The sequence below is a fragment of the Ursus arctos genome, unplaced genomic scaffold, assembly GCF_023065955.2.
Source record: "Ursus arctos isolate Adak ecotype North America unplaced genomic scaffold, UrsArc2.0 scaffold_3, whole genome shotgun sequence".
Classification (NCBI taxonomy): Eukaryota; Metazoa; Chordata; class Mammalia; order Carnivora; family Ursidae; genus Ursus; species Ursus arctos.
In genome coordinates, this window is record NW_026622985.1 from 15,463,137 (window position 1) to 15,488,599 (window position 25,463).

The 25,463-nt window shown below is 44.5% G+C and overlaps 1 protein-coding gene across 5 annotated transcripts in view; it reads left to right on the forward strand.

Annotated features, from left to right (window-relative positions):
* NRCAM (neuronal cell adhesion molecule) overlaps positions 1–25,463 on the forward strand; it is a 276,950-nt gene that overhangs the window by 213,605 nt on the left and 37,882 nt on the right. For all 5 annotated transcript variants that reach the window (XM_057304367.1, XM_026503219.4, XM_026503237.4 and 2 more), the window contains 11 exons: positions 1,072–1,183; positions 3,847–4,031; positions 5,470–5,601; positions 11,822–11,965; positions 14,181–14,292; positions 15,659–15,825; positions 15,918–16,065; positions 17,859–17,983; positions 20,027–20,128; positions 23,488–23,685; positions 23,790–23,860. In XM_057304367.1, coding sequence (XP_057160350.1) covers positions 1,072–1,183; positions 3,847–4,031; positions 5,470–5,601; positions 11,822–11,965; positions 14,181–14,292; positions 15,659–15,825; positions 15,918–16,065; positions 17,859–17,983; positions 20,027–20,128; positions 23,488–23,685; positions 23,790–23,860 — 1,496 coding nt within the window. The remainder of the gene's footprint in view (positions 1–1,071; positions 1,184–3,846; positions 4,032–5,469; positions 5,602–11,821; positions 11,966–14,180; positions 14,293–15,658; positions 15,826–15,917; positions 16,066–17,858; positions 17,984–20,026; positions 20,129–23,487; positions 23,686–23,789; positions 23,861–25,463) is intronic.

Below are 25,463 nucleotides of genomic sequence, written 5' to 3' on the forward strand. Positions count from 1 at the left end.
AGGTACTATCAATGACCAGAGTAGGCATACCACAACTTCTGCCTTACTATTTAATTTTAACACATCCTGAACACGATGGGTCTCAAACCATTCCCACAGTGATTTCAGAGAGGTGTAAGGTTTCCTCCACAATTTCTAAAGTCTTAGGACAATTCTCATTTCTCTCAAGTAATACCTTCCCTGGTATTCAGTTTTTTTCTTCTGAGAAATGAGAATAATTCATATATTACCTTTTCACTCACTTTTGGTGAGCATCAAACAGAGAATTCATTTAAGCGTTGAAAATTGTAAAGGGCTATAGAACCTTAAGATGGTAAAATTCCTACTTCACGTTTTTCTGAGAGGCCATTAGAAGATGAGGCCACGTTTAAACAAGGTTTCCATAAAACGGAAGGTGCCCCATGTGGGCCTCCCTGAGATCTCTGACTTGAGGTCTCTTTATTTTTTCATTGAGGAATCTAGTTCCATTGATTTAACATTCAGTATTCTTGATGTATGGCAGGCAATTTGCCAGACCTTTGTCAATAACTTTCTAGTTTTGTTTTTTTTCCCGTAAACCTTGTAGTTTGAGGGTCCTGATACTTAGACATCCACCACAGATTTATGTCCACAATTAATCAATGGAATTGACTATGAGGTTGTCCCTAAACCAACCTATTCCTTCCATAGTCACAGCTTTTAGAAAAATCTAACATCTTCCACAATATAGTTAATTTTCACTTTGACCACAGCACTAATTTTAAGGGATGGGTAGTTTGATAACGTGAATTTCCTCTCCATGCTGACATTTTGAAAATTTGCCAACACACCACAAATTCATAAAAACCTAATCCATATTAAAGGAATGCACGAGAGTGAAATAGTCCTTCGTATTAGCACTTACATAACCAACATCATTTCTGTTCACCTCTGAGTGAGCAATGTTTGTAAGGCAGAGAGTGTGGACGTGCAGTTTAACGAATTTCATAGTGTTTAGTGGTTTTGAAAAGGGATTAGATTTTTAGGCAGTCAGCTGTGTTTCTAGAAATACATATTCATACCTTGTAATCCATATGATTTTATTGTTTGCAGCGAAATCAAGTAGAGAGAGGCCACCAACCTTTTTAACTCCAGAAGGTAACGCCAGTCACAAGGAGGAATTAAGAGGGAACGTCCTTTCACTGGAATGCATTGCAGAGGGACTGTGAGTTCGCGCTTTCTGCCTTTTTTTTTTTAAGATTTTATTCATTTATTTGTTTGTTTGTTTATTTATTTATTTATTTGAGAGACAGAGCACACCAGCAGGAGAGAGCATGAGCCCTGGGGGAGAGGAGGGCAGAGGGATTAGGGGCAGAGGCAGGAGGGGCAGGCACAGGGGGAAGGGCAGAGGGAGAAGCAGACTCCCTGCTGAGCAAGGAGGCCAGCCTAGGGGCTCCATCCAGATCCCAGGACCCCCAGGCGAAGGCAGACTCTTAATAGACTGAGCCACCCAGGTACTCCTGCACTTTCTATCTTGATGTACGTTTCTTACAAAAACCTAGTGGGTCAGTAGAGAGGTATTGATACCACAGCGACAATCACTGTCTTATACTAATTCCATCAAGCATCAAGAAAATTTGATAATTGTTTAAAAAAAATAAGCCATATGAATCTCATATTATTGAAATATTCTCTTAATAGTGTTCTTCTTGAAATAAGTATTAGTAATCACCTTATGGTCACTATGATGATAATTAGGGTATATTATTTTGCTACTATTATGTAAGAAACAACCTCAAAACTTAGCGGCTTGAAAACAATGGCTATTTATTGTTAATCATCCATCCACAGGTCACAGGGCAGTTGCTGTAGCGGCTAGATTGGGACGTTTTAGGGCGAGCCTGCTCGTGCCTCTGCTGGGCAGCTCGGCTGTGGGTTCACAATTCCGGGGGTCTGCTGGCTGCTAGCAGGGCAGCTCCTAGCCTTGCGTTTCTCCTGTCCCTCTAGCAGTCTAGCCCTGCCTTATTCTCCTAACAACAGAAACACACACACAGCGTCTTAGGGCTTTTAGGGTCTAGCCTCAGAACGGGCACACTGTCCCTTCCACTACTTCCTGTCGGCAAGTCACAAGCCTAGCTTCTTTGCACATGTCTCATCTGTGCACACCTCGGAGCTGATGCTGCCCTCAGAAGCTCTGTGCCCTTGACAGGAGTTGCAGGAAGGCCTCAGCTCAGATACAAGGACAGCTGTTAAGGTTAGGTGCACCTCAGAGGCAAGTTTCTACATCGTTCCCTCTTAGCCCTGGCACCGAGCAAGTACTGTTGGTATGGGCACGTTCACTGGAAACACTGAATGGAATCTCAGAAACATTGTTGTGCTCCCATGTCCTGATCTGTGCTGTCCTTGACCTGGTAACACAACAGTTTCGCGTTCCTTCCCAGAACTGACCTCTGGGAATGGCTTTACTGCAGGAGACACGTGGAGGCCTCTGCTGGTCACATCAGGAAATCACAACACAAGCTACTCAGTTCTAGTAACTGAAAGTAGCAAAACCCCCCTTTAAAGATCTACCAAATATATATCTTTCCCACCAGAATTAAAAAACAAACCCCAAAACCCTTGTAATTTTCATCATCATGGTGTTAGAGAATGCTTTAGTCTACCAACCTCCAACCTTTTGGGAGTGGAGATATCCATTCTTACAATTTTGTGATTCCCCTTCCCATGAAGGGTCTATTACGTAAAAACTAAAATATGGTTGATATTTGGAAATCTCATAAAATTTCCAAAAGAATTTTTAAAACCTTGGGATGTTGTAAAACTAAGATTGGGGGCTCTATCATTTACAAACCAGTAGCTGGAGGACTCACAGAATCAAAATTATTTCTAATTCTTAACAACTGCTCAGTGGAGTAGTAAGCAGGCTTCCAGAACAATCCATGACTTAGTTTGACCTCATGCTTCCATCCCTGTGATCCACTCACCTTCAGATCACGTGAGGTGCAGATTATCTGACTAAAAACACCAGAATATGCTATCAGATACAACATGGGTCTCGTATCTTCTGCTTTTCAAAAATGATTTTACATTTTCTACCTCTTTTTATATTCACAGAAGGTTTTATTTTAGAAGCTGTTTCATCAAAGATATGTGTTCAATTATTTCTATTCAACTACACAAATCAGAAGTAAGTCTACGCTCAATCAATCCCACTTGCATTTCTAAGGACAAATATTGTGATCTTTCTGAGGTTCATAGACCTTTTTTTTTTTTTTTTTTGGTCTTTATCTTCCCAAAACACAACTCAGTGCTTGTGGTTCAGTGCTTTAGTAAATGTTTGTGTCCGATGGATTTTTATTTTACCCTCGTGAAAATCTTCTAAGTCACTAGATCAAAATGAAATTCTTCCATTTGACAGGGAAATGTGTGTAAAAGTTCATGGGTACAAACATGTAATGAGTTCCTTCTCTGCATTTTTAACTCCAGCTGATTAAAAAAAACCCTCAGTATCATTAATTTCGTTAATTTCAATTGACATATTTCTTCATGTAAAATTTTCCAAGAGCGTCTCACTGATCAGAACTTTGAAGAAAACAATGAGGTCCCTTCGGCGAAGTCACTTCGGCTAGCCTGCTCATTGCATCAGGGAAGTCAAAGGTCATGATGTGCCACGCATGAGCACGGTGCTGTTTTTGTGACGGTGCTAGCTCGGGACTTCAATACAGGGGTTGGAGCATTATTTGTAAAAGTGTGATGCTAATTACAACGTCTTTCTATTCCTCAGGATCTTTAAACAAAGAAGTGGTTACCAACTTGCATGAAGATTCACCCTCAAAAAGCAGTAAGGTGAACTTCTTTTTTAATAATATCATTTATTTATCTTATCAGGCCTACCCCAACTATTTACTGGATAAAAGAAGATGGAACACTGCCCATCAACCGGACATTTTATAAGAACTTCAAGAAAACTCTGCAAATCATTCAGGTTTCAGAAGCAGACTCTGGAAATTACCAGTGTATAGCCAAAAACTCACTGGGAGCTATCCATCATACCATTTCTGTCACAGTTAAAGGTATGCAGTTGTTTCAAATGCATGGCTCTTGCCTTCATGAGAAGTCGTAAATCTGCAATTAAATACACCTTTGATTATATTCTTCAGTTAATAATAAATGTAAAATTCTATCCACATTCCTGACACCTTGGATCTCTTCTTGTTGCTCTTTCGAGTGTATCTAAGTCAGGTCAAAATTCTCTCCCTCAAATCTTCCTCATAGAAGAATTCCGATTAGTAACTGTAGAAAGAAGGAAGGAATCGGAAATCACCATTAACACCCACAGTTATAACACCTGCAGGCAAGAGCCAGTGATGAAAGATGGGTGGAACTTTAAGGAGAAACAGGGGATCCCTTTAGCCTCAAAGTATTTCTTCTCTCACACACACCCCAAAAATTAATTACAGAAGCCGGTTTAACATGTGTCCACAAATTCTTCACCATTCCTCTGGGAAGGAGATGGAGCTGAATTTCCCTACCCTTGAGTGTGGGCTGGACTTAGTGACTCACTTCTAATGAATAGGTTATGGAAAGCAGGTAAATAGCAGCTTTACAGAGAAACCTGGCCGAGATCACCCGAACCACGTGCTCAAGGTTCGCGTAAGCAGTAATGAGCCATATTCGTACCATGTACCCCCTGAAATGACGCAGTAAGAGGGATCCATCACCCAAAACCTCAGTGTAATCATTAGAAAACACCAGACAAACCCAGGCTGAAAGACATCTACGGAATAACCGATCAGTACTCTTTAGAAGTACCTAGGTCGTGAAAGACAAGGAAAGACCAAGAAACTGTCAGATTGGAAGAAACGAGCAAGGAGACAAGACAAGTAAACATGATGTGGTATCCAGGACAGGGTCCTGGGACAGAAAGAAGGCATTAGTAGAAGAACTGGGGAAATCCTGTTGAGGTGTAGTTTAGCTAATGGTGTTGAGCCAGTGTTAATTCCTTGTTTCGATAATGGTACCATCGTGCTGTAAGGGAATATGAGAGAAAGCTGGGTGAAGGGCTCATGGGAGTTCTCTATACTACACAACTTCTCAAACATGCGAAGTTTTTTAACTTCCTTCCCGGTTTTATAATTATGTGTATTTACACAGCTCAGAATTTAAATTTGTGTTTCTTAGCCCTCTCTGTACCTATAAGTTGCTCTACAACCTTAACGAAATCTGTTACCTTTTTACCGTCCGATTAATTTAACGTAAAGCGAGATGGTCTTTGTATCAAAAAGCTCTACAAATAATACATAGTTGTCTGTGAATCTCTTTAAACATTCTTTTGAAAATCTGAAGTGTTTGAGGCATCACTTATAAATCTGTTCCCTCTTTAAAAAAAGGAGGCTAACAAATGTTTTGCAAAATATTTATTTTGATTATTAAAATAGTTCAGTATACTAAATTTGCTAGAATACTTGTATGGTTCAAATGTTTGTGGGTTTTTTTCTTTCGTTCATAAAGCATCTCCATACTGGATCATGGCACCTCAAAACCTGGTGCTGTCCCCAGGAGAGGACGGGAGGCTGATCTGCAGAGCTAATGGCAACCCCAAGCCCAGGATTAGCTGGTTATCCAACGGAGTCCCAATAGAAAGTAAGTTTCCTTAACAGGCTCCGCGGTTGCAATCTATTTTCAGAGCATGGCTACCTCTCAGCAGGGAACCGATGGAGATAAAATCACTGGTGGTGAGGAAGGAAGCCACGTGTAAGTTAAAAAGAGGCACCGAATTACCTTTGGATGTTTATTTTATCACCTTTAGATATACCTTATGATGGAACAGTTTGTGCCCTTAACGTGATGGTGTGTGTTATGAGGACTTGGCAATATTTCTGCTCTTTTTACATGGATCCTAGGAAGAATGACAGGGTCAGAAAGAAACATTCCTGGAGAGTTCAGATGATCTTCTTTGTTCCAAATGTCAAGCGGTTTATGGAAACATCACAGGAGTCAGAGGAGACACACGGGGGAGGCTAGTCATAGAGCCGGTGGCTGTGATGAAAAGAAGAGACACCGCTGTGGTCACTTAAAGAGTTTTCATTCCTAAGCACAGCCCAGATGTTCCCAAGTTCTCTGGTCTTCAGAGAACCATTTAATGCCACGGCCTCTGACCGTGATTACATGCAGGACCCTCGGTGTTTGATCAGTCTTCCCTCCCCAGGTCTGCCGAGCTCACCTTGAGCGGTGCTGAGCCAGGCCCGGCTGCTGCGGGCCACCTCTGCAGCCGCCCTCCCTGGACCCCTCTTGGCTCGCTGTCTCAGCCAGCTTCTCCAGCCTGCCGCCACGCTGCCCAGAGCGGTCCCCTGAAGTGTGGCCCCCCGACCGTGCATTATCTTCTAAATCACAGCAAAGACCAGCTTTACAAAACCTGGTTAAAGGCTTGAGAATTATGGCAAAACAAAACAAACCTAAAACCGGATAGTGCCCCGCCCTGCTCCCAGATTCCTAAAAGAGAGAGCCCCCCAGCTCTCTTTTTGCTCCAGCCTCACCCACCACCCGCTGCTGCTTGCAGGAGAATCTCTGCACATTTCCCCTTCTTGGAGTTGCCACCTTCTCTTAGACCCAGAGAGAGAGAAAAAATCGGCTTTCCTTTCAAACCTAGACTCAGGCTCACCCTCCAGCCAAGAACATAATAATTAGCAAAGATATTCTTGACTCACACTAAAGACAGCCTTCAAGCTTATGAAGTGGAGCAGGTGTGCTCCTCATTGCCTGCAAGCCAGAATCAAAAATTGGTTCTACTTCCACGTAACCAAAAGGTCCATTAAACTGGCTTTTCTCAAATAGTCGTCACCCTAGGATGGATCTGAGAACTGCTGGCAGATTTCAGTGGCTCGTCCCCGGGTCTCACCATCCGGGTCTTACAATGGCAGGTCTAGAGCAAGGAAGAGCTCCCCGTTCCACAAATTTGATTAGGAATTTGTCTGTGTCACACTACGCAGTAGTTATCAGATACTCTAAAACAGACAGTCTGTGTTTACTGCGAAAGGAAGTATGTTCCTGGGAGAATACAGATTCCAAAGAGGCCAGCAGTTGGGGCTTGGGTATTTCCGCTTCCAATTTTAACCAGGATCGGGAAGAAGTGCAGAGAGTACTTTGTGGTCGTGTGCTGGGAAGCTGTTGCTGTGAGTGGAAACAGAGAAAAGAGGAATACGGCCCAGACCTAAAGAAGAAGTTGTATGGTGTGCTGGCTGATTTTTCCCAGGGACGCGTACGGACTGGCAGGAAAAGCTGGAGCGAGTTCTGCACTACGGCCCCACGGTTTGCCGCTCTGGAAGTTCCGTGCCCTTTAGGGAGGGTTAACCGCACACCGGAGATCTGGCCTCCGTGGGACTGACCAGTGGGAGGGGCCGCACATCTCTCCCCTCAGCGGGAAAACCTCAGAGCCAGGAAAGGTTGCAAAAATAAACCCCCTGGGCTCCGAGGCCAGAATGCAGCCCGCAGCGGGGGAAACTGAGGCATAGGTGGGTCAGCGACACAAGAAGATGGGGAGATGAGATGATGAAGCCGATCTTTGGTCTTGAGTCACTTGGCTCATGACCCATCCAAACCGGGCACAGGTGGTGCCTCTCAGGGAGCCTTGTCACTCCGGTTATATTAAGGGCTTGGAAAGGCACTCATAGACACTCCCCTTTAAATGAAATATCTGGGGGCAGGATCGGCTGGGAAAGGCCTGCCTGGGGAGGGAGGAGGCGCAGGACAGCAGTCCTAGAATACAGGTTAGGCCCTTCTGCTGTAACCCCAAATCATCTGATTAGGTCCCGAGCAGAAAGTTAGAACAAAATCTCCCAAATCCGGTTTCAAATTCGTTCATTTCTTCCATCCCAAAAGTGTGCCCACTGGAGGGACAATAAGCCGCCGAGCAATGGTGGGGCCAGCATGTGACAGGGCCTACAGAGCCAGGCTCCCTCGACTTCCGGTGTCCCTCTGGTCCACAGGCAAGGAGAGAAACCCCCATGCAGCATGGCCGCAAAGCCAGGGCCGGGGCCCGCAGTAAGCACCACATGTTTATACCAAGGTGCTGTGAAGCGTCTGTGAATGGTGGCTTCCTGCACGTCTGGTGGCCAGGCTCCGCGTTCATGGGTTCGAGTCTGGAATCTCATCACTAACTGGTGATGGGCTTGTGGCAGCTGGTGGGGACCCTCGTAGCTCTCTGCACAGTGGTCCTGCAGGACCATCCCGTTCCCCGCCCCTACCCCCAGCAGCTGATCTACCTATAGACCCTGCTGAGACTTGACTAGCTGAGTTCCAAGTGAACCCTCCCTGTCTCCCCTCGCGTTGACCTCCCCTGCTCCAGCACAAGGAGTAAATGTGGGAGAAAATGGTCCAAAAATCGGTAGAAGTTTGAAGAGCTTTGCGCCTCTCCCCTTTCCATCCTGTTTGATAATTAGCCTGTGAATCTGGAGACCCCGAAACCGAATTGCCTTCGAGGTTTGGGGGCCACTCTAGACACGGGAGACGGGCTCGTGGAGCTGTGCCCCCCACAAATGCATCCAGCAGCGACGGAGCGGTGGGGGACGGCAGAGAGGCAAGCTGGGCGAGGGACGGCACAGTCTGCCGCAGGACGTGGGGGATGGGGTTGGCATGGCAAGGGTTCCTAACCTTCGAGGGGGCCTCATGGAGACCCCAGAAGTTAGCTGGGATCACCGGCTGTGTGGCCACCACACCTTCCCCTAAGAAACTGCAGAAACCTCGAGGGGGCCAGCCGCTGAGGGTGAGGGTCAGGGAACAGCTGCGTCTCTGAGCGGGGGGGATGGGGGCATGGTCCAGGATAGTCCCAAGATTCCACCAAGGCCCTCCCTTCTGCGTTTTCTCCAAAGCTGAGGGCTCCATGGGTATCCCCTTATGGGGGTGGAATAAGTAGACGAAGGAAAATTCATCTCTGCACCCAGAGATGTGTTCCGCACCATGGCCAAATGTTCAGATTTCAAGGAGATGTTTATAAAGTGGACTGCCTCAGAAAATCTGAGCGTTCATCTCATGGCAAACCACTGTGCTCCAGTCTCTGGTTTCTCTTTTCCGCACTGCACACACTTTCTAGTTAATCCATTGCACCCCCCAAAAAAAATCCATTGCACAAAGTTCTTTATGAGATAAAATTATGCAATAAATATAAAAATGTTTTTTAAATGGATAATGCTCTATACATGAAAGGTGGCACTCCTTATTATCCTCATTATCTAAATGTGGGAGCATTTCTAGATCTGGCCAGCTGTGTCAGGACAGTTAGAATAAAAGAATGTCTTGTCGGACGACTGTATCACCCCAGTTCTGAACCTTATCTTTGGAGCTTTAAATTGTATATGATGACTCCATGCTCAGATTTCTTTTTCCGTTGATCATTTATAGCAAACAACGTTGCTTATCCTCAGAAGTGATCATTATTCCTTTGCATACCTGGGGTTGGGTTGCTGGAGAGTTACTCCTACCCGGTAGCCAGCACACAGAATCCAAGGGCTTCCAGTGCTCTACACTAGTGATTTTCGTCTTTGTCCAATCCCAGCTGAGCCTCCATATGTCACTGTGGGTGCCCGGGTTTGTTTGTGTTTCTTTAGTTCAAGTGCTTCAGGAAAATGTAGCGTAAACTTCCATGGAGAGATATTAGCTTATTTACCACTCTTATTTAAGGGTTTGTTTTATTCCTAAACACCTTGCTAAAAAATAAATATTTGAAGACTGCTCCCTTAAGTAGCAATAAGACAGAGTCTGATGCCTTTCAGGTAAAGAAAAACATTAAAAAGAGTTGATAGCAAGGAAAAATGCAAGGGTGGGCTACATAAAAGCTCCTTAAAAGGGTTTATGTTGTGATTCATGAGTCCCCACTGAGGGAAGATTGTCCAACTGGCCTCGTTAGTTGAGCTGGTCTTCCAAGTTCATGGTGATGTATTTTTTATTGTAGCTAAAAAACATAACATAAAATTTACCATCTTACTCATTTTTGAGTGTATCGTTCAGCAGTGTTAAGTATATTCATTTTAGAGTTGAACAGATCTCCAGAACTTTCTCGTCTTGCAAACCCAGAGCTCTATACCCATTAAACCGCAAGTGGGGGTGCAACTTTAAAGAGCTCCGCATACTCAAGGAATGTGAGGAGCTGTCCTCACACATCCAGAGAGATCCAGGCTAGCCCTCTGCCCGGGCACTGCACTCCCTCCCTCCACTGCCTAGCATGTCTGTGGAGGTGCAGCCAGAATTGTGGGCACCAAGAGTCCCCCAAAGCAGCCCCAAACTGCTGAGAATAACTGACAGAGAAAGAGATTCTAGAAGCCCTGCTCTGTTCCATCAGCCTTGCTTGGATGGACATCACTGCAGGCAGGTGAGTCAGAAAGGCCCCAGGGATCCTAGACTTGGGGTCTGGGACAAGGAATGTGGGTGGCCCCCGGGTATACTGCACTCTCGGGGTACCTGGCTGTTGGCTGCCGCTGTGGTTCCCTTCCCAGGCCATGTGACATCTCTGTCCTCTGTGGTCATGTACTGATGAAATCTTCACCCTATTAAAGGAATCAGAACTTGTATCCATCTTCTGGCATTTTGAAATGTTTAGAGTCCTAAAGAGCAGAGAGCTAAGCCGCCGACGCAAAGGACCCTGGGATACCCCTACCACTAGACGAACTAGCCGGAGTATCTAAGATGACGTTATAAAGTAGCTATTGATTGCGATCCGAGTGTCAACCACATACAGAACTGTCAGGTGGTAAATTTATGTGGTTACTTGTTACAGCAGCCGAAGAGCGCGAACATAGCATGAGTGGGCACGCGGCTCTGGATCCTTGTACTGAAACAAGGCTGAGTGACTGTAGTTTGGTTTACTTGTATTAAAGTGAGTTAAAACCGCCGATGAACCAAATAATTGAGACTTGCAAGGGATGAAGGCATCTAAATGCAGTGATAGCCATGTCTTCGATGTGCCTCCCTTTCCTGTCGTTAAAAGAGAAAAGTGCGGTGTTTGGAACGGAAGCAAAGCATTCTTCAGTGGGTCGAGTTGCAAGAGGAGATGTCAGGGAAAGGGTACTGTTACGGGGTGCTGAGTTTGGTCCTCGTGCTGAGGCGGATATCTCTCACCCTTTGAGTGTGCTTTTAAAGCAATGTAGGGTCACAGCCTGAGGTTTAGCACAGACGGGAATTTATCTCCAGGAACACGGCACTTACTAAGTTCTTACATATCACGTTACTCGCGCTGTTCCATTCCACTTCGGTAAGGATGAGTCCTGGTCCTGACTTTTTTTTAATGTACTTGAGAGATTGAGCTGAAAAACACATAATTTCACATGATTTGGTTCTGCCTCAGCCTCAGGAATTCCTGATACAAGAAAATAAATATTTTCACATTGGATGCTTGGCCCCATATATGTCTTTACGTACTTATCTGTTTATTTCAACAAGAGGCTCGTTAAGGACACAGGTTTGGTTGAGCGAGAGGGTTTCTCTATTTTTGACTAGCGTGTGCCGTCTGCTCTCGATAATTAACTCACTTCCTCATGAACAACCGGCGTTTCTTTGCGAACAAGGCGGTGCTTTCCCGAATGTGTATTCCTGCTTCCACCTACCTTGTGCTTCTCCCCCCGGATCTCTCAAAATAATATTCAGTGTGACAGACTCAATTCACTTGGGACTGAATGACTATCGAGCATAGTGTGCTGAGAAGTGATAACCAATGTCAGAGGAGGGAAAATTATGATTTCTGCCTGGGTTCTCAGTCTCCTCCTTCTTACTGCATATACCTCAATCAGCATGTGTTTCTGTTCTATTTACTAGAATGTAGACCTCACCATCTTCTAAGCAGAGGAATGAATAGATGCTTTCTTTTTTACATCAGTTGCTCCTGATGACCCCAGCAGAAAAATAGATGGCGATACCATCATTTTTTCGAACGTTCAGGAAAGATCAAGCGTGGTTTATCAGTGCAACGCCTCTAACGAATATGGATATTTACTGGCAAACGCATTTGTGAATGTGCTAGGTAAGCGCCCCCTTTATTAAAGACATGGCAAGTTCAGTTAACGACTGCTGTTGTTCTCAGCAAAAATGTCGCAAGCATCCTCTGTGTGCGAGGCACAGAGGACTTGGAGCTGCCTGGGATAGAGGAAGGTGGGTAAGATACAGACCTTGCCCTAAAGGGCTTGGTGCTCTGGCCTTTGTGTTCCTTTGCGATGCAGTTTTTACTGTGGCAAATTGTTCATTGTAGATATAATCAAATAGGCTGCTCCCTCCACATATGGTTAGGCTACGTGTCAAACCCTCAAAAGGAAAATAGCATTCATCTGCTATTAGTAACCGAACGTTACTGCCATTCCATCCCTAGAAACTGGTAAGTTCAACCACAGTCTTGTGATTCTGATTTTAAAAACAGAAGTCATTCGTCATGATGTTTGGACTTCATCCTTCTCAGCTGTGCATTTATTAATTCTTAATAATCCATTCAGAACACTATGGTAGACTCAAACGTCTTCTGAGATGTTCGGTGTTTTGTTTTGGGTTTTTTGAGTGTGGTTGACACACAATGTTACACGAGTTTCAGGTGTACGACTCGGTGATCTGACAAGTGTCTCCGTGATGCTTATTTTCTCGGCAAGCGTAACTGCCGTCTGTCCTGATACAGCACGATTACAGTGTCATTGCCGGCATTGCCTATGCTCTGCTTTTATTCCCGGGACTTAGCCGTTCCATGTCTTTCCTGCCCCCCTCCACCCGTTTTGCCCAACTCCCGACCTCCCTCCCCTCTGGCAACCATCCTTATTTATAGTTCCGACCCTGCTTTTTGTTTGTTTATTCTTTTTTTTTTTTTTAGGTTCCATCTATAGGATATGAGTGGAATCGTTTAGATTTTGTCGTTCTCAGTCTGACTAATTTCACTTATCGTAATACTGTCTACTTCATCCATGTTGCCTGAAGTGGCACAGTCTCATCCTCTTTATAGCTGTGTCATATCACACACACACACACACACACACACACACACACACACTGCATTTTCCTTATTCTGTCGATGGACACCTAGGTTGCTTGCATGTCTTGGCTGTCGTAAACAGTGCTGCCATAAACCCAGGGGGGTGTGTGTCTTTTTGAGTTAGTGTTTGTGTTTCCCAGGGTAAATACCCAGTAGTGGAATTATTGGGTCATATGATATTTCTATTTTTAAGTTTTTGAGGAACCTCTCTACTGTTTTCCACAGTGGCTGCACCAGTTTGCATTCCCACCCACAGGACACGAGGGTTCCTTTTTCTCTCCATCCTCCCCCAGACCTGTAGTTTCTTGTCTTCTTGATTTTAGCCATTCTGACAGGCGGGAGGTGGTATCTCATGGTGGTTTTGATTTGCATTTCCCTGATGATGAGTGCTGTCGGGCATCGTTTCATGTGTCTGCTGGCCGCCTGTGTGTCTCCTTTGTAGAAATGTTTCTTCGGGTCCTCTGCGTGAAATGGTTGGTGTGTGTGAACATACCGTTTCTCGTACTGGACACAACCACGATACATCAGATTTATTACAATTGTGTGTGAGACTTGTTTTCATGGTGCCAGGGAATTCTATTTCAACTCTTTAAGTGTAGGAGGCTCCCTTTCAAATGAAATTAAAGTCAGAAGGCAACCAGTCCTTGGCATGTCGCCTTCATGCTCAAAATGGAGGCCAGTGCCTGACACGCAGAGTGTTGGTGGGTGTTTAGGAAGCAGTTTTGATTTCTGGTTCTGTGTTTCGGTCGTCCGCACTCTGCGCTTTCCTGCCAGCTGTGTGCTTGTCTTGTTACCACTCCTACCCCCTCACCCCCCCCCCCTGCCCCATAACCCCGGGGTTAGGATGGGCCAGTCACTTAGCAAAGATGTACTCGGCCATTATTTTTGTGCCAGATACTGACCTAGTTTCTGGGAAGAAAACAATAAAAGTCCCATTCCCTGCTGGCAAGGGTCTCACAGGGTTGTAGGACATAGAGATAAATAAATCATTAAGATACCGTGCCGAGCAAGATGAGAGGTGGGGTGTGAGGCAGAAGGAGAAAACCTGTATTTCTACACCTTGAGGGGCCGGTGGTGTCGTACCTGATAGAGACCATGAGGGGAGAGACATAGTGGTTAAGCCTTACTGTAACCTTGAACGGCCTTCACATGCAGTAGAATACACGGTGGGCCGAAATGTTCGTTTTATTTTAATATTTACGTTACCTTTTTAAACTGTTTTTGTTAGCTGAGCCACCACGAATCCTTACAGCTGCAAATACACTCTATCAGGTCATTGCAGACAGGCCTGCTTTGCTGGACTGTGCCTTCTTTGGGTCTCCCCTGCCGACCATTGAGTGGTGAGTAATGACTCTGTTTGTCTTTAATATTTACATTTGCTAAAGCCTTCAAATTTCTCTGTGCGTTGGGTTTCTATTTATTCAGAAGACAGTGCAAACTCCATCATACTAAAATTATTAAATTCATTCGTAAAGAGGTCCTTGCTCGGTGCTAAATACTTCCACATTTAATCTGTTCAGCAGCACGCTCTGTCAGGCACAGAGATGTGTGGAAGTATATGTGTTGAAAGTTTAAGGTATGGTAATATGTTGCCATGCCACGGGCATCACCTGGGACTTCACAAGGAATGGTGCCTGGGGACTGGCGGGGGGGCCTTTCCTTGATAAGAAAGAATCCTTTGGGGTTGGGGAGAGGTTCTGTAAGCTCAAAACCAGATTTTGCTCCCCCACGTTCATTGTTGGGGCCTCTTCCACCCGAGCTTCCCGACTTGGACCCAGCCAGGCTCACTCGTGTCTTTTCACTCCTACATCAAACCATCCCCGGTCACGTGCCACTCGGGATCGCGGTGCGTGCTTGCTTTAGCCTGAGCTGGGAGGCGCAAGGCGAGGATGGGCAGCAGCTCCGAAGGAAGGAGTGAGAGAAGATTAGAACATTCAGTTACTGATCGCCCATCAGGGACCAGACACAGAGCCAGGCTCCCCCGGCCGATGTGAGAGCAAAGCCAGGTGTAGGATTAAGGACAGTCTCCCCAGGTCTCCACCTTAGCCGCAGAGAGGAGAAGCACGGTGCTTGGGCAGATGGCGTCCTAGTGAGGTCGCGAGGTTCCCATTTAGCTTAGGGTGATGTTGCCTCGCCGGTTTTATCCATCCCCCCTTCTGTCTGACAGGAACCAGGAAGCTGAACGGACACTTACTTTACATACATGCTTTATTGTTTTTCTTCCCTGAATATTTTTCTGTTCATACAAATCAAAAATCTGTTCAGAATTCAAATCAAATATCTTCTTATCGAGTTGGCTTTCGACTTGTAGCTTGCAGATAGACTTACGAATATGTTCCAGGAGGAAGAACAGGTCAGAAAGATCTGTCGTCATTTTGCCTGTTTTATCACCCATGTGGAGATAGAATAGGTAATAACATGTGTATTAAATATGAATCTGATACAGAAAGTTACAATTGAAGTATTTCATATTGTCACCCTGATGCTTCAAGCACCACTTCTCGTGAAGTTTTCCAGTTTTATATCCTGCCTTCCACGGACCCCACTGACTTACAGCCATGCCGTCCCAAACGTCTTGTGCAGATTCCAACCATCTCTGAACTTGCTACTATGACACAGACCATCATGTGTTGACCTCGGACGCGGCATTGTATGTCTGACTTCAAATTATGATTTTTTTTCTTCCCATTCATTTCTGGAATGAAGGTTCAAGGGAGCTAAAGGTAATGCCCTTCGTGAAGATAGTTATGTTTTCCACAAAAATGGCTCTTTGGAAATTCCTGTGGCCCAAAAGGACAGCACGGGAACTTACACATGTGTTGCAAGGAATAAATTAGGAATGGCAAAGAATGAAGTTCACTTAGAAATCAAAGGTAAGGTGGAGGTGACGAAGTTTGTTCAGGTCTTACGTGACTTTGTGCAAATTCTTCAGCTTTGGCGATGGATAACAATAGCTAAATTTCAGATGCAACAAGGATCATCAAACAGCCCGAATATGCAGTCGTGCAACGAGGGGGCACAGTGTCCTTCGAATGCAAAGTGAACCATGATCACACCTTAATCCCCACCATCACGTGGCTGAAGGACAACGGTGAGCTGCCCAATGACGGAAGGTATTTGAAGACCATTTCTTTCCTTTCTCTTCCCTGCCTCTTTGTGACGCTCTGAACTAAAAGTTTATTGTAGAGTGACTTACCAGTGGTGTTTTTAAAGTTTCTGAGATCTGGTCTCTCCAAAAAAAAAAAAAAAAAGTGCATTTTCTACCTCCTGCAAAATGTGCGGACCTAAAAAGGGATCAAGTTATTGAAATCAGACCCTGAGAATGTTTGTCTTTGTGTGCTGGTCTCCTGTGTAATTCAGGGTGGGAAAAACCTTTAGGCCTTGGATGACTTCCATTGTTTTCTACCTTGTACAGTGAAGTCTCGACAGATGTTTTCATCTACAAATAAGCAGAAATGTGATCGCTTTAATCAGCAGAGTGCGCTTAAGTCCTTGTCGGTATTTTGAAGGACGCCAGTTTTCATTTGGATAGGGAGTTTTCTTTTGATTTCACCTAAAGCCAGTAGAAAGAGAAGGGGGGAGAAAAAACCAGGTAAAGTATTTAAAAGAGCCTAAACATGTCGTGGTCCTTGAGCTTGGAATGGAAGAAAAGTCACACCCGTTTTCCTCCCTTTGAAGGAACAGGTACCGAGCTGACCCAGTGAATCTTAGCTGTCACGGAGGCTACAAACATCGCCCCCTAGTGGAAGAAATGCCGTGTGCTGGTGGAAATGTTCCCTGTGGTTTGCTTCTAAGTGTGCGGAAGCAGTATGTGTTGCTTCACTGACCCCTCCCCCCAAAAAAACAAAAACAAAAACAAAAACAAAACGAAAAAACACTTATGTGGCCTTTCCTCAATACCCAGGATTTCCATCTAATTCTGTGCTTCCAGCTGGCCAGGTTTTGGGGTTTTTTTTAAGATTTTATTTATTTATTTGAGAGCAAGCGTGAGAGAGAATAATCAGGGAGCAGGAGGAGAGGGAGAAGTAGGCTCCCCACTGAGCAGGGAGTCGGATGTGGGGTGTGGGGCTCCATCCCAGGACCCTGAGATCCTGACCTGAGCTGAAGGCAGACGCTTCACCGACGGAGCCACCCAGGCGCCCCCCAGCTGACCAGTTTGATTTGTGGAATCTGAGTCCGTAAAGATGAGAAGGAAATAGGAAGAAATGACCATCGAGGGAAGGTGGCTAAAGCTTTAACTTGGAAATTCCCTGCAAAGACAGTGAATGATTAACGCATCCCCATTAAAATCATGCACAAATCCTATTTACATGGATTTTTGACCTACTGAGTAATTTCTCTTGCCAGCTAGTAAGCTCGAGAGAGCTCTCCGGGGCCCTTGCTGATCTAAGTCATCCTGTCTCTTGTGACAAAGTCGATACTATTCTTTGCATTTACTTACTCCCATGAGAGTTTATACATGCGGCAAAAATGGCACAAAATTTTAAAATACATGCTTTGTTAGAAATGGAGCTGGATGAGTGGTGTTCAAATGTTTCTTAGCAGCAGAAACCACAGGACAGCCTGCTAGTAAGGGTGACGGCAGCTGTCCCCACCTCACCTCTGGGTGCCCCCCTGGTCTTTAGGGAAGCATCTAAATCTCCAGAGGCGAGCTTGAAAGCCACTGAGCCAGATGACTTGACATCTCTTCTCACCCAAGCTTCTAGTCCATTCTAATTGTCTTCCAGCTTTCATCATGATCAAAGTGAGACATATTTTTGGGGTTTCTGCTCTAACGAGCTGCAAATGTTTGTCCTCTTTCTCTCTTTGTTTCAAATTCAGAATTTCTTTCATGCCAGTAAAGCAGGCCTCCATCCTGTGTGGTCGGGTGTCCGTTTCAGCTGCTCTGAACCTGTTTTCTTTGCAGGTTCACTGTGGACAAGGACCATTTGGTGGTGGCTGATGTAAGGGACGACGATGGTGGGACCTACATGTGTGTGGCCAACACAACTCTGGACAACGTTTCTGCCAGTGCTGTGCTGAGCGTTGTTGGTAAGAACTAGAACGCACCCAGCACCCCTGGCTGCCCTGTGTTAGGTTGGAAGGAAAACCGCCCAGAGTATATGTTTGCTTGGTATAATTTCACAGTTTTGTTGGGGAGTTAAATACCTATATTTTCCTCTTTGAGAGATGCCTTTGAGGCAGTAATTTCGGTATAAAGATACTATTATAACAGCGCTGGAATAACATGATGGTTGTGCATATTAGTGATATTTTTATAAGAAAATCGGGAGAAATAATGTACTTTGATTTAAGATTGAGGATATCCCCCCCCCCCCGTTTTTACTGCGTGTTTATCAATGCCGTGTCCACAGCTAAGCGTACAGCTTGGTTTTAGAACCTTAATCATGGTCAGTGTTCGTCTTCTTGTGCTATCTTGTATCTTTCCATGACTAATTTTGATTAAAATCCTTTATATTAATGTCCTTTCTAGCTCCTACTCCAACTCCAGCTCCTATTTACGGTAAACTAATATGAGTCTTCTTTCTCTGTTTTCCGTCAAAGAAGTTCACATGTGCAAAAAATAATAATAATAATAAGTCCTCTCTTTTCTCTACCACATCACTGATTGTGTTGCTTTAAGGGCAAGGGCTCTGTCCAGCATTCTGTTCTGTTGCTCCTTCACTGCCATAAATCATTTCTTCATTATAGCTCTGGAATGTTTCACTGAGTGTAGTGCCACTCGTTGCTAAATATTGCATGTGTTATTATAAAGTCATTTCATTTGATAAAAGTCCCTCTTTGGTAAAATAGCGTTGTGCTTTTCCAAAAGCTGCCCTCCACAGTTTCCAGAATGGGGGAAAAAAAAACCACCTATTTCAAAGATCATTCCCCAAATTAGGTTTTTATTTCAGTTGATTAAAAGTTGTTTTGGAAACATAAACGTTTGGGGATTCAATTTTCCAGACATTTACATAGAAAAACAATGGCTGTTTAGAACAGTTGACCTTTGTATTAGACAAAAACAACTCATTGCATTAAAAAGCATAAATCATTAAGAAGGACCAAAAGAAGGACACTTCCAGGTGGTGTAACTTTTCTGGAAAATAAATCAGAAATTATTTCCAGAACTCTTTTTGATTAAAGAATCCTCATCTTTATTCAATCTGTAAATAGAAAAATTAACTTTATGGCATAAACGCAGCTGGATTTTACACAGTATCATTAGTTAGGCTATTGGAGAGCTGCCCTTGGTAAACATTTACTGTGTCTTTACTGATAGGAAAGTAGTGCCCATATTTTTATAGGCCTCTGGTTCCCCAAGAGCCACAATCACTCCCAAGAGCAAGGTCAGGAAAAAGCCCAGAGGGAAACGTTACCTCTCTGGATCTCAGATGTACCATCAGAAGAGGGAGACGTGCTTCCGGGACATCTTCGTCCCAACCAGTGTCTGTACCCTCGTGTCCCATGAGAATACACACCCCGTGTCCCCATGTACCCACCCAACTATCGTACTGAACATCTGCATGAGGTATGCATGCTGAGAGCTACTTACATAGCATCAATCTTTGAATTCTCCTAAAAATATAAATATTCCCCAGGAGCTCCAAAATCTATAATTTCACACATTCCAGAAAGAACTTTGAAGTCTTCTTAAGCAGTACATTATATTTGCCTGTATTGGTCTTTCAGCATTTGATATTCTCTATCTCTCATCTATTAGAAATTAAGCTTCAATATTATTTTTTCTGTCTGTGCTCCTTCATGTCTATGAGAAAATAGACATGAGAAAATAGACAATCTGAGAGTGCTGGTGAACCAAGTATGCCCACCTCACTGGTTTTGGTCACAAGTGATTTGGTTTCATTTGAAAAAGGAGTAAGCCAAACTAATTGATGGGTTGTCTTGGGTGTGCTTGTGTGTTCCCAGCAACCTCAGTGGCTCCCATTTCATTTCACATGCATGCTCATTGACCGTTAAGTGTGCTGTGTCTTTAAGATGCTCCCCCACCCCACCCCCGTCAATAGTATCACAAGTAAAGGAAAACCTCATAAGGATGGATGGTTAACGGTGGTGTGTGTGTTTGGTCTACAGATGTCCCAAATCCTCCCTTTGATTTAGAATTGACGGATCAACTCGACAAAAGTGTTCAGCTGTCGTGGACGCCAGGCAATGACAACAACAGCCCAATTACAAGTATGTCGTAGCCTTGTCTTTGTCACTGATAAATTTCACGACCATTTCTGTAGCACTTTATCACATGCAATTGAAATTCCTTACAGAGATATTTGCTGGCATTCTCTGCTACATTACTAATAGAACAAAAACGTTGATCTATCACTCTCCTCTCTCCGGAGCCTGAGTTATTCCTGGTTACAGCCTCTGGGATAGGATGCCACTTAGATACCAAAGATGTTAACTAAGCAGATACACTTTCATTTTGTGTATGTGATCCATCAGAATCCCCTTAAATCCTCACCGTAGTAGGATGACGCATTGTAAGCTATTCATTTTGCCCATTAATGCAGGAGAAAAGGACAGGAGGACCAGGCACTCTTCTGCCAGTGTGTATGTTAGGAAACTGAGAGTTGGTGAGTAAAGTGATTTTGCAGACCCACAGTTGGTCACAGAGGTGGGGGTGGACAGCAGGTCCGTTAACTTCCAGTGTGGGCCTCTTTCCTCCCATCAGCCCCTGCAAAAAGAGGCACATTCCAGTGTCGGCCCCTCGCCATCAGGACACTAGCCTAGGGAGCAAAGTCAGGGGAGGGGCCCCACCGTAAGGATACTGGAAGAGCTTCATAAAATTAGACTCTAGAAGTGCTTGGAAATTTGAAAACTGAAAAATAACTTGAGAGGGTATCGCAAGCCTATAATATATTATGAGCTTCAGGCATATGCCGCACGAAAGCTAAATTCCTTTCTGACGAGTGCCTCAGATGACCCTGAAGTGATGTGTGTGGATGTATTGCACCTGCTGGTAAGGCAGAATATATCCAATGAAATTCAACAAAAACCTCTCTCCATCTTGTGTTAGTTAGAGGTGTTCTTTTCTCAGCTGAGTTTTCAGTCCTTGATCAGAACCCTCACTCATTCATGCTGAATGTCCCAGTTAAATTCAATACAATAGCCCGATTTAGCTGGCTAGGATGCGTGGAGACTCTTTGTACCTATATTTAAATGATACCATTAGATGCCAAAGCATTTCTACTCTTTCATTCATTCACTCATTCATTCACCAGATATTTATGGAGTGCCTATTATGTACCAGGCATTGTTCTAAACCAAAACAGTCAAAAATCTCTGCCCATATGGAGCTTTTGGGCAGCTGTAAGACTGAGGACACAAATAAAATAAAATTAATAATAATATACTCTGCTGTTGCATATAATATCACTGTATATGTATATACATATGTAAAATGCAATGGTATTTGCATAGAGAGAGAGAGAACGCACACACGCTCTACTCAGCTCTCCCTTCAGAGGAGAACCCGCCACAAGGAGTGTTGGCAGCAGGCTCCTCCTGCTGCACCTTCCCCAGGGCTCTGCTGTGTGTGCACATGAGGCCACGCTCTTCCTGAGCTCCTGCAGCAACGAAGGGGTGGAGTGTGAACTGGGCAGGCCTTATAGGCCGCTGTAAGGTTGGAAGTCATTGAAGGGATTTGAGTAGAGGAGTGATTAATGGATCACTCTGGCTATTTGATTGAAAACGGTCTAGGGGCACCTGGGTGGTGCAGTAGGTTAAGCGTCAGACTCTTGGTTTCGGCTCTGGTCATGATCTCAGGGTTGTGAGATCAAGCCCCGTGTTGGGCTCCGCGCTGACCGCAGCGTCTGCTTGAGATTCTCTCTCCCTCTGCCCCTCCTGCTCATGTGCAATCTCTCTCTCTCTCTCTCAAATAAATAAATAAATCCTTCAAAAAAGCGGGGGGGGGAATGGTCTATAGAAGAACAAGAGGGGAAGCAGGGAGACCAGGCAGGACCACAGTTCTCTGTGAAGTCTGTGAACTGTTCCCTACGGAACCTCAGCAAACTCACCAGGGTGCCTCGGGATATGTTTTAAGTTTTTGACTTTTAAATTTTGATGTTTAAAAAACACTGTCACATCTGTCAGACACCACATGAAATACGACCTCGGGGCAGTTTCCGGTTCCCGCACGATATTGCGGTTCCGTATTGTGGTGCTGCCGTGTGTGCAAAGGTAAAAAGCAAGTGCGGCATGATCCCTGATCGGGATCCCTCCTGGCCGTAAGCAGTGTGTCATGCCGTCAGAGAGAAGCAGGTGCAGTTACTGAGTCAATGAACTGTCCACGCGTGCAGTTCAAGCGGAGGCATGGGCTGCCGATACAAACGCACAAGTCACCAGTTTCTGAGATTGGAGATCACCAGCCAGTGAGTGGAGATTGAAAGGTGAACTGGAGCCACTTAGCTTCGGAGCACTGCAGCACAGAGCATTGCTACTACATCTTTGTATCTGTCATTCATATCACGATACGAGGCACGTTACAGGCAATCGATAAATATCTAAATATCTGTTTTTTTAACCAGGGTAAAACATGTACGTGCCACAAAATTTTAGTAGATGCAAAAGGGCATGCACTGAACAGTAAGTCTTCCTCCTACCTCTGACTCCCGCCGTTGTTGTCGGCGTGTATACTCTGGGAGGTAATACGTGCATATTCACACATATAGGTATCTGTGCACATTACAGTCCATCTTTGTGCTCTCACTCAAGTGTTCCGCACTGTTCTATACCCTACCTGGTTACACTGAACAGTGCAGCTCAGGAATCATTCCGTCTCGGTGGCATATGGAGTAGCCCCCTTCAGTTCTTACAGCTGCAGAATATTCCCCTTTGTGGATACACCGTAACTTATTTGATCAGTGTCCTGATGATGAACGTTTAGGTTGTTTGCAGTTAGCTTGTTTCAGCGGCAAACAATGCTGTGATATGGGCTCTTTTTCATGTGCCTCTGAGCCTATGTATGAGCACATTTATTCAAAATAAATTGGTAGGAGTTTCGTTTCTCAATCAAAGGAGATCTGAGTTGAATATTGTGAGATGTTCTAAATTGTCCTCTATAGAAGTTATGCCAATTTACACTTCCCAGAAAGTAGGAGAATGCTTGTTTGCCTGTGTAATCCTCAACAAAGGATGTTAAACTTTTGATTGCTGCCAGTCTGTGTAGCGGAAAGTGGTATCTCACTATATTTATTTTAATTTCTCCTGTTATGAAAAAAAGAAAACCTGACCATCTTTTCATATATTGAATCTTTCCTAAGGATATGGAGACCACTTCTATACAGTTTTAAGTAACTCAACTCGGGTACGAAAGAAAGAATACTAAATATTATTGGGTATGCTTAAGTATTGAGGATAATGATAGAACTCTTAAATCAAAATATTCTTCCAGATTTTTTCTTGAAAGTGAAATAATTCATGTTCAGCTACTCTTGTTAGCTTGTTCTGTTCCTTGTCCTCGATCCTACCCTCGGTGGCTGACCTCACTGTCTTGGGTTCTGTGTGTGTGTGTGTGTGTGTGTGTGTGTCGTGGCCAGAATTCATCATTGAATATGAAGATGCAATGCACGAGGCAGGGCTGTGGCACCACCAAACCGAGGTTTCTGGAATGCAGACCACAGCCCAGCTGAAGCTGTCACCTTACGTGAACTACTCCTTCAGGGTCATGGCCGTGAACAGCCTGGGGCGGAGCTTGCCCAGCGAGGCATCCGAACAGTATTTGACCAAAGCTGCAGGTAAAGCGGGGCTTCTGTGACGGGAAATGAAATAGAAAAGTTTTCCACTGTTTAAAAAAAAAAAAAGACCAAAACTTACACACCTGTGGCTGCTTACCTTCCAGAACCTGACACAAATCCCACGGCTGTGGAAGGACTGGGATCAGAGCCTGATAATTTGGTGATTACCTGGAAGGTGAGCTCGGCATGAAGCCTTCCACTTTCCCCAGTGTATCTTAGAGTGAGAAACAAAAAAAAAGTTGTGTTTAAACAATGTCTGTGGTGGGGCACCTGGGTGGCTCGGTCGGTTAAGCATACGACTCTTGATTTCGGCTCAGGTTGTGGTTTCAGGGTCGTGAGATCGAGCCCCACGTCAGGATCTGCTTGAGATTCTCTCTCTCCCTCTGCCCCTTACCCCCACCCCTGCTTGCGTGCTCCCTCTCTCTCTCTCTTTCTCTCTCTCCAAACAAACAATGGTATTAAAATCCCATTTCATCCATTTTGGGGAAAAATATATATTACATCTCTTTCTTTCTTTTTTTTTTTTTTAAAGATTTTATTTATTTATTTGACAGAGAGAGAGACAGCCAGTGAGAGAGGGAACACAAGCAGGGGGAGTGGGAGAGGAAGAAGCAGGCTCATAGCGGAGGAGCCTGATGTGGGGCTCGATCCCATAACGCCAGGATCATGCCCTGAGCTGAAGGCAGACGCTTAATGACTGCACCACCCAGGCGCCCCTACATCTCTTGCTTTAAATGACATTATTGTGTAGCAGTTAAAAGTTTGATCCTTGGGGGGCGCCTGGGTGGCACAGCGGTTGAGCGTCTGCCTTTGGCTCAGGGCGTGATCCCAGCGTTATGGGATCGAGCCCCACATCAGGCTCCTCCGCTGGAGCCTGCTTCTTCCTCTCCCACTCCCCCTGCTTGTGTTCCCTCTCTCTCTGGCTGTCTCTATCTCTGTCGAATAAATAAAATCTTTAAAAAAAAAAAAAAAAAGCTTGATCCTTGGAGCCCAGATGAATGGGTACAAATCCCAGCTTTGCCACTTACTGTGTGAGTGGTTGCTTAACGTCACCATTATGTATTTGTATGATGGGACTAGTCATAGAACCAATGTCACACAAGTAAAGGAGTCAATACGTATAAGGCCCCTAGAACATGCCTAGCACGTATATATGCTCAATAAATGCTAGCTGGTATTATCATCATCATAGAGAGCCGTCTAGAAGACGTGCACCAAGTAATTCCTAGTAGTCAACTTCTGCCTCTGCTTTTCTCTCTCTCTCTCTCTCTCTTTCTGATTTATCTGTATTTTCTGGACTTGGAAAATTAACATATATTCACTTGTGTGATTTTAAAACTTATTTTAATAGACCTATGCAGGCACACTTATATGCATACATTCTCATGCATATTTATATACATACGTACGTGTAAACCAGGATAGACTGACAAGACAATGTTTTTTTAAGATTTTATTTTTAAGTAATCGCTACACCCACTGTGGGGCTCGAACCCACAACCCCGAGATCAAGAGTCGCATGTTCCTCCGACAACCAGCCAGGCACCCCGACGAGCCAACTTTTTTTTTTTAATAAAGAAGCAGTTCACAAGCTTCTGGCTCTAAGTAAAATAGACAATGATGTCCTGTGGCACAAACAGGAATATATAAAGGAAACTATGTAACTGAAACGCTCTGAGTAACCCCCCCCCCTTGACTGGAGCCAGAGTTTGAGAGGCTTATGTGGTATTTACAACTTTAAGATAGAAATTAACAATTTCGAAATGTTGATCTCAAAC